Here is a 15,246-nt window from a genome sequence, read left to right on the forward strand (position 1 = left end):
TGGGCAGGCAGGAGTTCAGCCATCTCCAGGAAGCAATCGGTGATCATTCTCAGAAACTTCTCATTTGCTGAAGCAGAGATTTTACTATAGAGCTGTAAGATTGTCTCAACTTCAATAATTTACAGGAAATAGTAAAATGTTTGTCTCCTGAATTCATACGGTGGTGCAAGAGAGAATAATGCATGTATTAAGTGTGGTTTGGCTGTAAATGTTCAGCATATGTTTGATTATTTTCCCATTTGAAAAAGTGCTTAGACATCACTCATGAGTACTGCAGTAATTGTATTTCAGGGCAGAAGCTCATCTATCTATTTTCTCTAGGTGTGAGCCGTTCAACTACTAGGGTGTGTACTTTGAGTTTTTATTACAATGTGGTGTTGTAGTAGGATTTCTCCTTCTCCAGGGAGGCTTTTATATATACGCATACACACATGCACACACACACACATTAAAAATGGCTTTTCTGTGGGGGAAGAGGGCACTGAGTCCCAAAAGCTAGGTTTTATATATTTTATTCATAAAAACAGATTTGCAACAATTTATTAAAAATTGATCTCATGCAGTATAAGGTTATACAAGAAATTCTTCATTTACATTTTATTCTGGCAGTTCCAGTCTAGTTTAAAGCATTTGTGCACTAACATCATTGGAAAATGCCATTGGGGCACAGCCTCTTCATAAATTTACAGTACATTTTTGCTGCAGTATAAAAGAACAGAAACATTAAATAGCTATATTCACTTGGTTGGTCTTGTTATCTGCAGTAAAGTAAAAAAAAAAATGTTATGGGAGAAACTACAGTATCATTGAGACAAGGAATGTACTGCATGGTTTAAACCTAATAAACATCACACAGTCAGTATTCACGAAGTTACAGACACACACACACACTCACCTCCAATGGTCCGATACTTCTGAATTGTTTTTTTCCTGCTAAATTGGAATAATATTTCTACAGAGATCTTTGTGTATACATTATATACAATATTGTAATTTTCACTTTTTAAAAATTAACATTCCTTTTAAAATAAACCAGGCCCTGATGATATTAATAAAGCAAGAGAATACTGTCAACACACATTGAGTGACGTCAGTGTTTAGTGCTTAAACAGAATAATGACTTCTATTTTATCTGTGTTTATACTTACATGTTTTTGTTCTAAAAGCTACAGATATTTCCATAACCTCTCTTACTGTATGTGCCAAGTGAAATATTTTGTGATGCTCCTGATTGTAAGATTCAGATACATATTCATGTTGGTTTTGGCCACTATGAGGTGTGTTTTATTTTTAATGGAGATTTATGCTAGCTTGTCAAAGCTGTGGTTAAGTCCCCCAGCTAATGAACCTCTTTAGCTGTGCTTCAGTCATTGCTGAAACGTCATCCCAAAGGTTTGGTCTCAGGTGCACAGGCGTTGGTCAAAGAGAACTGAGAGCCCAGTGGGTGCTTCATGTGTTTTTTTCCCCCCTACTCTTAGCAAACAGCCCTGGCAGTGAGATGCCACATTTCCAGTCCCTTGGAGAAAGAAGCTGCATGTGTGTCTCACCTGTGCCTGAGGGTTTGGCTCCAGAGCTGGTCCAGACGGTATGCCACTATCGTTCCTCCTAATTACTTCAGTTCAGGGGATGGAGCTAAAGTATAAGACCGCTTCCCCCCCCCCCAGTCCTTTTAAGATTCAGATAAAATATTCTATTGGTAAATTTGATTTGTCCTCTCTATTATCCACTACAACTGTCACACACGCAGGTACAAAGCAAACGTAGTGTATATTCACATCTATGTGCTCTGCAGGCTTTGCCTGCAGCAGCAAAGTGCTGTGCCCTAACACCCCCCCGCCCCAATTCCACGAAATTAATTTTATTGTAATTATGTGTGACATAATTCAAACAAACTATGAAAAACAATCCATCCTGTGACATTAAGACATTACTACCCATCTGTCCTCAGCTTCTTATGAGCCCTAGGACTTTTCCGGACAGTTTAGTACTTTACAGTTGGTGGTGTTTATTCTGAAATAGGTGCAGAAACTTCACTAAAAATGAAGCTGCAGATGGTCAGCAGTCACTACCATCGTCCCTGGAGAAGGGTGGGTGAAGTGCTCCACTTCCAACCAGCAGCTCTCCAGCTGGTGACAACTCGGAGCTGGAGTTTCAGCCCCTGCTGGGGTTTCACGTACAGCTGCAAGTCAGAGGTGACCCTGCTCACAGCACTGCAGAGTCTCAATGACACCCGAGGAATCATTTCTCATAATCCTCCTTTCCTATCGAACATCGTCCCTGAAATGAAAACAAGCAAGACTAACCAGTGCAGAATGTTTCCAGCAATTTAACACAACTCTTGTAAAAATGAGTGTATCTATTTCAATAAATATGGTATAGCTCAACCATTGTATTTTCTTTACATGGACACAGTATAGAATTGCATGTTCTCAGCAACCACATAAAGCTCAGTGACATTTGAGTGTTGGTTTTTTTTCCTAGTGTCTTTTTTGCAAGATCCGTATTTCCCAGCCTCCTTGTTGCGAGTAGAAATTTGGGAAGAAACGTTTTTCAGTGACTTCTACGTGAAGAAATAAAAACTCCATGAATAAGGCTACAGATCAAACTCCCTGCGTCCTTCTCCTTTGCCTTCCCACACGAGTTACGCGGGCACTCCTGTGATGACGGCCTCAGCGGTAGTTCCTCTGCGGTAAGAGCCAATGTTATATGTTTGTAGCAGAGTTCTAGGTCAGATGTTTAGTCCAGTCATTGAGTACTTAAAAGCAGTTCAGGAAGCACTGATCTCCCTTTCCTACAGCCCCGAAACCATTACTCGGAAGGAGGGTGGCACGTGTCTGTGCCGAGGACTGGCACTGGGGCTTACGCATGGACTGGCACAGCTAGCGTCAACCCCTCCTATGGATGGCAAGTAGGCATGATGAAGGATGGGCAGCTGCAAAGACAGCCGACGCTGTATGCTGCGAGAGACGGAGAGAGAAGAGCATTAGCCAAGAGGAAAATGTAATACATTACGTACTTGATAGATTTGCAGGTTGCTGCGAGGATATTTTCTGCGCCTGTTGCTGCGATAGGGAGGGTTAATGCCAAGAGCATTGCACTCGCTGCTGTTGAGCCATGCCACCCCGCTGTTATTTCCCCTTGGGGAATTTTTCTGACAGGCTAGACATGACAAAAGAATCTAAGGGTGCATTCTCAGCATCCCCAGCCTTCTGAAATTCCCAGGCACTTTCAGGTTAATTGTTAGACTGCCGATATCAGAAAAAGGGAAAACCTTAAGTTTACAATGAGGGCATATGGCTTAGCAACCCTCCGCCCCTTGCAAAGTGATCTATTGCATGCAGAGCCCCGGCTAACTGCATCGACATGCACGATGTCACAGGCTGAGTTTTAAGCCATGCATCACTTAGCACAAGGATGTTAGAATTAAGGATGGCATTTTTGCAACTCCACCTAAGGCAAGCATGGGTGCATGGAGGGAGGGAATCTGGACTGACGGCTTCTTCCAAGTAGTTCCTCTTTGCAGTTTAGGTCTGTGCTGGATGCTCTCGAGTTCCCGCAGTCGGTGCTGCGGGACTGAGGAGTTGGCACACTAAAAGCACTCTAACCCACCACCCAAACCAAAATCAAGTATTTAGGAACCCAGCATTCTGAATCCGATTTTCCAAGCAGATTGACATCATGATATTAGTAGGGCTTTGTTTGGTTTTGTGTGTTTGTTTCTTTAAAAGGGATACTAAACCGTGCTCACAGATATACCAGCTAACCCCTCTCCATGGAGAGGACGGTGCCCTGAGACAAGGGCTCTGCTACCCCCATGCTGTGGATATACTAGCACCTTTCACAAAAACAAAATCCAGTTAAGGTCTGTCAGTGCAAGAGATGTTTCCAGTGATTAAGGCATTATCATACCAGGATGGCTTCTGCAATTGGAGACATTCAATCTTGAAATACAGAGGAACTTTTTAAAGAGAAGACAGATGTCAAAGTGGCAGAGCTGAAACAAAGACTGGCCTTTTGATTCCAGAAGACAAATGCCCGTACAAAGCATTGTATCAGTACAATAGAGTTTTAAATTTTTATTTCCCTGTTACCTGATATTATGACTGTGTATAGACAGGCCCTTATAAGAAGTGTATTTTTGAAAGCTTGCCTTTGGACAGTCTTTCTGATTCAAATGACGTTTCATTTCTTTTTTGCTTTGTGTTAGGAAGTGGAGACAGCTTCCAAGACATCCATTGCACTGCTCGGGGACCAAGCAGTATAGCTTTCAAATTCAAAGAGAAAGAAATTTAATGCTGCTTCTCTTTTGTTTCTTTGCTACAAACTAAGGTTTGTTTATACAGAGATGTGGTGAAAATAGTTGGAGTCTGCCTAGCCAGGAAGCTCTTTCTTATTTTTCCCCCCCCCTACAAACTCCCTTTAAAAGTTTGATGCAATATTAATGCACAGTGTTGATCATTGTAGCGCTGGCAATGCATCTCTGGGATTAAACAAAATCCATTCATTGTTATTTTGCTACTGTGCCTGACTCTTTCTGGTGGTATCAATGAAATCATGCCTTGTTCCCAAGGAGTGCAGAGGTGGCATGGCTCACTGCTTCCATGTGCTGAATCCTTATGAGCCTGATGCCGTGGATTGTCATTCTGTCTCTCGTTGCAGGGTCAAACACAGAATTGCCCGTGCCTGTTTTCCCACCAGTGGAAATGCTTACTTTGTTCAACTGTTAGAGACTTCTCATTAAAGAGCTTTTTGAAGCCATTCCAAGAGAATCCAGTTGCGTAATCAAGTGAATGGGATTTTTTTTTCACCCATTTAAGTGTTAGCCATACCATGGACAAAGCATGTTTATTTGGCTATGCCAACAGTGGCTGCAGTGGGTGGCAAATTTTGCTTTAACTGTACTTCAGGTTTACTTTCACTTGAAAACTTGCTTCCTGGAATTGGGGCAGAAGACTGTAGCCTGGAGACTAGCACACAGTTAAGAGTTTAGGCAAAACTCTTAGGAGAAAACCAAACCAAGTAACAGAATCCAAACAAAACTGCTATTTTCTCCTTAAATGAAAGTAAATCTTGTACCTTGCCTCACCGTGTGTTTTTTTCCCCTCCAATATCAGTGCTTTTCCCCCTCCTCCACTTCCACTGCATTTTGTCAATGCTTTTCAGGATGGTGGCATACAATTTTTTGAGTTGTCCGTACAATATAGATATGGCAGAGCATACGGTCAAGTGTGTTGGAGAAGGAAAGGTTAGTATTTGTGGTTTTCTACAACTGCTGAAGGGGATGGAAAGGAAAGGTGGTGCCACACACAGAGCAGCCACTTATCAGGGTCCTGTGTTAGAACAGGGTGTGTACCCTCAGCTCTGTACAGAAACCCCTTTTTTTAGGGATAAATAAAAACAAGTAAAAACTTGACTTCCAATGTCAATGCACACAGGAACACAGTGCAATGCACATGGGAATGCATGATGCTACAAAGGGGCCAGAGGCATTTAAAAAATAATTTGGTTCTGCTATACAAAACCACTGATGAGATCCATTGGTAAGTGGGGGGACTGGAACAACTGCTGCTACAGTCAAATATCTGAAGATCTGCGGGAGCGCGTAAACTGTGTCTAAGCATTCAGGGATCATTTCAATCGATTCTTCAGCCCATTAATGTTGATTTTTAGCAACTGCTGGGAAGCTGGAGAAATTCTAAAAGACTACAATAAAGTGAGATGTTGCACTAGCAAGTAAACTAACCATTCTAAATCCACCTTATTTTAATGACAGATTTGAGTAGGATCATAGATAGACTAAAATGAACCACTTTCAGTGAAGAAACTGAATACCAGAAGCATGTTCATGCCAAGGCATATGGCTGTAATGCAATAATTCAGTCATAACCAACTTTTTTGATGAGAATTTTTGGTTACTAAACTTGACATAACCAGCTGAAGCAGGGTATTTGACTGTCTTCTAAATGCTGCTAAAAGCAGACCTTTAGCTCAAAAAATTCAAGGTGGTTTCTATTATAAGGGTTACACAGCAATTAGCTGCTTCGAAGATTACAAAACCGACCACATAATAGGAAATAGTCTAACAAAATGGCAGGTTTTAGTGGGGTCCTGCAGAAATCTATCACCACCTTTACTTGGAGATCTGGAAGACTGTTACATATTGTTGCTGTTAAAACGAGAACAGTAAAATTTTTAACGGTGCCAAAAACTAATTCACCAAATGTAGGTCACTGATGAGATGGCACAACATGCAGGAATGAAGGTGCACAGAAGATTGTCTTTAAGGGTCATGGAAGATATCCTTTTGAATGTATTCGTGTGGCCATCGTGCAGATAAGCTGACTGATGTGATCGTTAGATAAGTAAGCAGGTCACTATCAGGCTGCAATACAAATAGTATCCCGATTAATATCTCGGCACACTGCACTGATAAAACTGGTACTGAAGTAGCATGTCCAGGGTACACCAATCTTCCCCAGCAGGTCACACGCCCAAGGGAGAGGAAGGAGTTGACTTTGCATGAAAGACACCCCGGTCTACTGGGAAATGAACTATTATATCTATTCTAAACTGGTTCAGGCTGCTCTCTGGACCTGAGATGAACTGGCATGGTGCAACTTCCACCCATGCAGCTAAGCTCCCCCAAACAGGGCTGTGCCTGAGCACTGCCTGGGGAAAAAAAAAAAAAAAAGCTGAGGCAACTGTGCTAGGGAGTATGCTAATAAGCACCATGGAAAATCAAAGTGCAGGGCTTGAGCCTGTGCACCAGCACTGCTTTGTCTACTGTAGGAAGTGTTAATTTACACTGTATAGCCAGTGTGAACAGGAGAGAAAGCAGCCAGCACTCTCTTTTTGCTTCTTGTGTCTGATGATCTGACTGGGTATGGCAAATTTTACGTGACACTATGGATTACCTACCAGGTCCTGCCCAGGAGGAAAGGGAGTAAGAATCGGGAACCATGAATCATCTGCACTCATGCTTTAAGGCTGCTCAAGAGTCATACAGACTGCATTTTCTTCAGGTGCAGGGTTTTAAATCTGAGCCAAGCACAAACCAAATGTTTTTCACATGCTGATTGAGATGCTATAAACAACACGCCAGAAACAAATGTGAAGCAAGTGCCTGTGCTACTGAGCCTGAAATGCATGCATACTGCTGAGCCTTCACTTTGGACTCAGCTGTAGGACGAGGGATCGCACTTGCAGTTAGTCAAATGCAGCACCAGTGGTAAGAAAGAATGAAAGAATCCCAAACCAAACTCTTTTCTGCACTCTACAAGAACTTTCATGCTGGAAGATTTCAGCGCTCTGGATTTCAGGGATTGGACTCTCAGGAAGCTGGGATGCTTCTTTTTGCTATAGCCAATACAGAGTTAACATTTCTGCAGGCAAATTATCTTAACGTCCTCCTTTCATAGGTTTGTGGCAAAGAGGAAATATTTTTCAGACTAATGTCCTTGAGATTTCTGTTCTTGAATAAGAAATAGGTTCAATTGACTATGTGACTACCTCTCTATCAGATGTGCTATGTATGCAGTGAAATGAGAAAGAGAAGGCACAGACTACATCTTGTCTTTACCTCTTTTTTTCTTTTTTTTTTTTTTTGACAAAAATATATTTAGTAACCATGGAAGGCCAGAAGTGCTGCCAGACAAGTTGAAAAAAAGCACATGCATGAAGAAGGATATTCTTAAAGAGCACAAAGTTTGAAAAGAGACAATTTCTTCTCAAAGAGAAGGGGGAATCACAAAACCTTAGTCCTGAAGACTGCTACACTTCTTCTCTCAGGCAGGTCCACTGTGCCTGGGTGATTTGGCTCTGGTACCCAAACTACCAATGCATCCTCAGGGGAGACACTGACCCCCGGACCTGGCACAGTCACAGCTGTGCAAGTGCTGAATGACACTGTTTTCATTTAGCAGGACTTTCTTAATTGCTTTCCATAAATGTCAGTGACTTCAGATTTGCACTGACCTGTTCTTTATGACCTTTAGGAAATCTCAGTCTTCTCATCAGTTAGTGTTAGCCTAGAGGAGGTTCTGTCATCACCAAATGTTTTTCTTTTATTTTCTTTTTTTCCCTGTATTAAATCTGTATTGGGAGAACTGGATTATCTGAATGTCTGTGTTTTTCTTAACGTCTCTTTTAATGTAAGAGGGCCACGTGCGGACAAGGCTGCATTTACACTACATTATTTCTGACAAATGGTTCTGGAAAAAGATAGACCTCTAATAGCTATGCATTAAAGCACTCTGCTGACCCCATAAAGTCACAAGACCTTTCTCAGCCAGAGCCCTGCTTTTGTGAAATAGCCAGATATTTCAGCTACTGGGGGCATTTTTGGTGCATATGTGTGCGTGTGTGGGTGAATTAGCTCCTGTGCAGGTTTGGGTTGGGTTGATTTTTTAAGTGCGAGGACAGAGTTAGAAATCCACTTGTTTTCCTGCACCAGGTAGTACAAGGCAGTAACTGCTATCTGAAATCAGGTTTGCTGTCACTGATGTAACATGTGACTCAGTCTAGTAATTTCTTTAATTTATTCTGTTTTTAAATAAGCTTTTAAGTTGCCCATGTACAAAACAGGAGGCTGGCAGCTATTAGCTCAGATCCTGATGAAGTAGTGCCCGTGTAACTAGGCTGCTGTGGGGAAACGACTGATCCAGGGACAAATGAGCACGGCGCTTCCCTGAGCTCTGGCCCATGGCAGGCCCTGCTGAGCTGGGAGAGGGTAGTACGTGAGTTTATTGTATAAGTTCCTGGAGAGAAAAGCTGATACCATAAGACTCTTTCCACTCCATGAATCTAGCAAGTGCTTTGTGCCATCCTCTCCTTGTAGCCGTAGCATTGTTTCTAAGGGAAACTATTTGGTGCAGGCTTTCCTATGCCAAAACTCAGGTCCAGCTGCTATGGCAACGTTGAAAAGACCTAAGACTGTTTTTATTTCTCAGCTAGTTTAAGATTGAAAGGGAGCAAAATGGCTGTGTATATCACGAACCCCTCTGGCTGGTGTGTGGAAGGACTTGGACTGTTGACAACAGTCATAACACCTGCGTGCCCATACGTACATCCTCTTCTCTCCTTAATATACATGGGCAGTTGGGCACAGCTTGTCCTGTAACTCTCTACAGAAACTTTAGACATCATGTTATGCATGTTTCCAACAAGAGAAAAGAAGTATGTTAGTTTGCCTTTGGGGCACCTTGGGATCTAGTGCCCCCGATAGCCTCTAAATCAGATGGGGATGGTGAGCTAGTGGCAGGGAGGCATCACAGTACAACGTTGCTGCCCACTGGTGCTTCAGGAGGTGTCCATTCACATCTTCTTTTGCTGGTGGTCCAGGCTCTCTCCTGTAAGCTGGGGTTGGCTGAAAGGCTTTACAGTGAAGGTCTTCCCATAAAAATGCATGAAAGAGAAATACGGGGTTTGATGAAATGTTGATCATTGAAATTTGTGTTTTATCAGCAAGGCAGCTGGTATCCGGGATGGAATTTATGGCTAAAACAGCAGAAAGCGTGCGCGCACAAGCACATGCATACCTGAGAGAGCAGGGTGCCTCCTTCTCCACCAGTATGTAATGGTGTATACTTACTGTTCTGGAGAGTTGATGTCTTCTATAGGATCTTTGCTTGTTCTGGAAGGGTCTGATGAGCCCCATTGTGCTGGTGGATTTTGATCAAGATGATTTTTCAAAATGGCTTTCTCACCATCTGGATGGACAACACATTCAATTTTACTTTACTGGGACTAAGTGACCATTTTGAAATTGTTTCACTTCAAAATTTCCCAGATGTTCATAACGCCACGAAGTAAACTCTTTCTCCCTATATTCCAATACAGTCCCAGGTTTCCCTGTGAGCCTCTGGTACGGTCATGCTTTTGATGATGTGCTCCTTCATAGGAACTACCATGAAGAAACAAAAGGGACAAAACCTCTTTTGACCTTTCTTTGCTTGCCCCCACCTTTAAAAAAAGCACAAACCAAACCTTGTTGCCCACATCTATGTAGCCCTATCATGTTCTCTCACCTATTCCTAGGCTGTGTAAAAAATTAAGGTAATTGCACCATCATATTATCTTGCACTCAAAAATTGCCTCCTTTTCATATGAAGAAAACATTTAAGTTTTTTCCTAGAAAAACTAGAATCTCATTGATGTATAAAGTCTTGGTACTCTTGCAATCACATTAGCAATTAAGTGCCATCATTTAACTATCTGCTAGCATTTAGCACGGAAATAGGATTCATATCAGTTGCACTGGTTCATGGGCTGTCTGCAGGAAGGACAGCTAATGATTTCATTAAGCTTTCTCCTGCACTTTTCTGCATAGTGATAATGCAGAAGATCATAATTTTCCCCATAGGTAGCTTCACTTGATTCCCCCAGGAGTCCCGGGAGTGCCTGGCTAGCTGTGCTGAATGAAGCCTGTGGCATCGGTCCCCCCTGAGAAACGCGGACAAACACAGCCATTTTAAGAAGGCTGTCTTTGCCGGGGATCCTCTCTGTTCCTGCCTGCTTTTCCAAAGTCTCCTGCTGGGTTAAGCCAAATAAAGTCACATGGAAAACATCTGAGTAATGAGGACAGCGCACAGTTTTCATAAATAATTACAGAGCAGCTCCAAATCCATCACCGGCAGTTGTTTGCCACACAGAGAGAGAAACAGTGATTGCTGCAGGCATTAAGGCAGCATGGAAGAGGACTCGGAGGTAAAAACTGGAAAAGGACACTGGAGGATTTGAATGTAAAAATGGGCATGAGGGGGAAAAGCAGGAAAATATTGAAGGGAAAATGAAAATAGCATGAAAAACCCAGTGCGTATTGAAGGCTTAAGCTGCTTTTCTGTTCTATTAACACTCAGAAGCCCCAAATAATGCTCAGGTCCCAGCACGCTAGAAATATATATGTTCTCCACGAGCACTGGTGGGACAAAACAAGCAGCAAAAACAAAGAGTGAGGATAGAAGCTGGAAGCAGAAGCAGGAATGCTTTGAGGACAAACTCCAACATGTATAATTGCCCTCCCAGCGTGGTCAGCCCTGGTATTATTTTGTAGCATTCACTTTCTGCTGTGAAAAATCTAACAAGCAACTTGGAAAGAAGCGAATAGGTGAGGATGCAAAAATGCACAGACACAGGGATCGCTACAGCTCAGAAGAGCAGGAAAGAAGATTTTTCACTTATGTTGCCTGGTAGACAAGGGTCTCTGGGTGAGAAAGGAGGCAACCAGAATACATGAAGCTGCTTCTGTTGGGGCAAGAAAATGTCAGTAAAAGAGAGCTCAGAAATTCAGCTGCAGCAAGAAAAGTGCTTAAAAGGAAGATATGACAGCATTCAGTGATGATTTAGATGTGAAGGGAGGACAGCAAAGAGTCAAATCTGACAGTGGCTGAGATAAGCAATGAAGTCTATCATCTCAGGGCAGCCTGTGGTTTGCTGGTGTGGCATTTGCTGTCACAAGAGTTCAGTTTTTATTTTCCATATATCGCATTTCTTTGTATATTGAGCTTGACATTTGCATAAAAGCCTTGTGATGTCTATAAACAGGCACGTAGAAAAGAACACTTTTTACTTCCATGATTAAAACCAATGTTCAATCCCGAGCTGATCTAAGCTGACAATGAAAACTGCTGACTTTATGATATAGGCCAAAGTTAAAATTTGAGTAATCCTTGTAATTAGGGATCGAAAAGGTCTACTGTTTAACTATTTTAGGGTACCAATTCCTTTGGCCAAGATAAGCAATTTAACCTTTTACAAAGCCACAATTCTTCATCAAATGACTGGAATATGCAACTGCTGGGCTCTGGGAGTATGTGATTGCATATATTAATCTGTGTTGTACACCCCTAAAGAGGTTTCTTGTGCTTTCAGTTGTGCTGTGAGAGAGAGAGAGAGAGAAAAGGAGGTGGTCCCTGTCAAAAAGGTGGGGGATTTAGTTTAAAGTAGAGCAGAAATCATATATTCTCTGCCTACTCACCCCTCAACACCAACTGCCCATCTATCACTGTGTGTTATTCTTAATAGACCCGTTTCTACCACTCTTGCAGATGACTCTCCCTCAATACTCTGCTTACATTTCTGTATACGAGGTTACCATATGCAAGTTTTAATGTACCAGGCTAAAAAATTACACAGAAAATCCACATAAAACTGCAATAATGCTGACATTTTTTCTTTTTCTTCTTTCAAAATACAAAAAAGTTGGGTAATTCTTATTTGTTCAGCTTTTTGGGAGATGATTTGTTAGATTTTTATTCTGCAGCTATGGAAACTAGAATATCTTTCTTTTTTCTTTTCTTTTTTTTTTTAATTTACCTTTCATTTAAATAATGAAGAGCAAGATTCTCACTTAGTCATACGCTTCCAGGAGCTGGAGCTTAAAGAAAAAACACTACCATAAGCACTTAAAAAACATAAAGATGGAGGAAACTGATTCTATATATGTGAACAACTGAAAGAAAATAAATTAAGGGTAACAGTAAATATTTGAGTTCCCAGTTCCCCCTGGAAAGTGTAGCACTGCTTTTAGTACTTCCCCATCTTTTCTTCCTCTGTCCATTAAGAAAAAATTCCTCTGTCCACTTGAAAAATGCCCTTCATTCTCAGGGTACTGTCTGCCAGTGCAGATGCTACTGAATAAGTTGCACTGGGATGATCTAACTACCTTCAAAATTGAATTTACATTAGCCAGAAGCACTTTCTAAGTAATTTTCACCTTCGTAGACCTCAAACTGGAACTCAGAAGTCTGGATAAGTGATGCCTGAGTACTTTTTGTTCAGAAAACCGTCAGGAAAAAAGACAGATAGTTGTCAAGGGCCTCGCATGGCACTCACTGATGGGTTCATTAGAAAACAAAACCCGCTGCCCGGTTGTCGGTGAGAGCCAGGCGGCTTTAGCCCAGGACCTTTGCCTACCTGCGGCAGAGAAACGACTTCCAATTATGAAGCTCTGAGCTGCAAGAGCCCACGGATGCCGGCTGCGGAGGGGCTCAGCAAGGAGGTCACTGCTCCCAGCCGCTCGCCTCTCCCTCTGCCAGGGGTGATGCTCGCTTCAGACCTGCCGTACGTGTAATCACTCCGCAACCTGGTGCTGTCAAAATTACCTGGGCCGGCTTAAACACGTTGTGCATTTTAATGACTCCTGTTCAGCCGCAGGCAGAAAACACCAGGTGACTGCCACCGCTGCGATTTCTCCCAAGATTTTAGAAACTGTATTTCTTTGACTAGAAGCTTGGTTTGTTGACGCTTGTACACTGCAGCTCTACTGAACATCTTCATCATTATGCTTTGGTGGCAATATTCTTCCGATGGCTTACAACTAGATGGCAGAACTGCTCTTCACCCCACATTTGTCAATTCCACGGTTGTTTTCTCTTTGCTAGAAATCATATTTTATGCTCTACAAAGAAGCAAGTGTGGTTTAATAATGACTTACAAGAGCTGGCAGAGATAACCTTGCTGATTTACTAAAGAACTCTGGAATCTTTAAAGCTAAAGGTAGATTTTTTTTAATCTACTGTAATTTTTCACAGTTCTGTTGTTTGGACTGTGAAACGACTAGCCAGTTTCTGCTTGTCATGTGAATAGGATGAAAAGAAAGGAAAACGAAAGGAAAAATTAAAATGATCACGTTGTCTGCTGGATATCAGAAAAAGTTCTCCTGAACTAAGCTCACAGTACCAGGCAGTCTAAACCATGACTTCTGATAGTTATGTTTTGAAAGGAAGATTTTTTTAAAAAGAAAAGCCAGCAAGATTCTCCTGTGATTTGTATTACTTTAAATCAGAAGAAACTCCCTTTACTATAGATTTATTTCTGTTCAAGGAAGGACAGGCCCCGAACCTCTGGTGGTTTGGTCTCCCTGTTGAACTAGAAATAAGCTCCAGTTTCAGGATTGAATTTGCTAGGCTTCACAGAAACTAGTATACATATCTCTATATACAAGGGATATAATGAACTGTATCCTTTCTTTAGAACAGCATTCATTTCAAGGAGTTTCTGAAAAGCCTTTCTTTTGAATCTGTGGTTTCAATCTCAATTCAATCTGTGGCTTGAACCACACCAACTTCATAGAAGTAATCTTTCCCCCCTCTATCACAGATTAACTCTGTTTTGCTTTGCATTTACAAGCAACATGCCTTTGCAATGTGTTTTTCTTTGAGCTGCTTTTACATGAGGAAAAACTAACACTAGGAAACATTGGAGTGGGGTGACAACTGACGGTATGTAGGCATATCTGACATGCAAATGAATGCTCCCAGTCCATTTACAAAAATGAGTAAAGTCTGTTTTCTGGCTCAAACCAGAAAAGCCTTTCTGAGCAAGCTAGGGTGCCTGCAGAGAGAAAACTTGCAAAAAGAGTTTGTTCATAAGTGGGGACTGTTGCAAGGCTGTCCTTTGCTTCTTACGTACTTTCCATAGTATGGCTGTCATTCACTAATTTTCCTAATATGCTACTCTGAAATGCACTGGCAAAGGTAGAAATAAATGGAGGTTGTTCTGCAGGATTTCTTCTGAGCTCGGCTTTATATGAAACTCTTGCAATCTATGAATCATTCGTGTAGAAATAATTTCATGTAATAAAATGTCAAATAGAAGTCAAATAGACTAAGACTGTAAGATTCCAAGGGTAGCAAAATTATTCAACACACACACCCCCCTCCCCTCCAACCACATAGCATCTTCCCTCTGTATTTTTCTCCTCCATAACTTTATTCCTGCAGGAACTTGCAGGGTAGAAATAACTTCTACCTTCGCGAAGTCTCTCTTGTTTCTGGCACACGTGCTACATGGGTGGAGGGAGCCCTTTTGGGAAGCTCTGGTTTGTGCCCGTGCCAGGGTATTTCTTCCCTGGAGCTGTGCGGCACAACCTTCCTCTTTACACAGCCTCACAGTTACGAGCATTTGTCCTCCTTTTTTCCAAATGTCAGCCTGGAAAACTCAGCCGTGTCTGCAAGCTTGGCTCTCCTTGCTGAACGGCACTGCTAGTCACAGGGACGGCCCGAGCCAAGCGTGGGTCTCACCCACAGCCCGTCCCTGCCCCAGAGCCAGGCTGTAACGTGGCTCTGCAGCTCCGGCAAGGCGGCCAGATCCCACAAACGGCAAACCGGGGGAGAAGCTAACGTCGTGCTGTGCGCAGAGCCGAGGTCGCTAGCAGACACGGTGACTCAAAATCATCTGAGGAATGTAGCAAATGAAGTTAAGGGGATGTGTTTTTAAATTCAACTGGGGAAGCCGTTTGAGGTCCCA

General features: G+C 42.2%; 1 protein-coding gene across 1 annotated transcript in view; it reads right to left on the bottom strand.

Annotated features, from left to right (window-relative positions):
- Positions 1-496: 496 nt before the first annotated feature.
- The window catches only part of GABBR2 (gamma-aminobutyric acid type B receptor subunit 2), a 488,838-nt gene continuing 474,088 nt past the window's right edge, over positions 497-15,246 (bottom strand). The window contains exons 18-19 of the mRNA XM_054817640.1: positions 9,590-9,707; positions 497-2,957 (exon numbers count right to left, since the gene is read on the bottom strand). Of these exons, the coding sequence (XP_054673615.1) occupies positions 2,792-2,957; positions 9,590-9,707 (284 nt within the window). The 3' untranslated portion in view covers positions 497-2,791. The remainder of the gene's footprint in view (positions 2,958-9,589; positions 9,708-15,246) is intronic.

The sequence above is a fragment of the Grus americana genome, chromosome 2 (genome assembly GCF_028858705.1).
Source record: "Grus americana isolate bGruAme1 chromosome 2, bGruAme1.mat, whole genome shotgun sequence".
NCBI lineage: Eukaryota > Metazoa > Chordata > Aves > Gruiformes > Gruidae > Grus > Grus americana.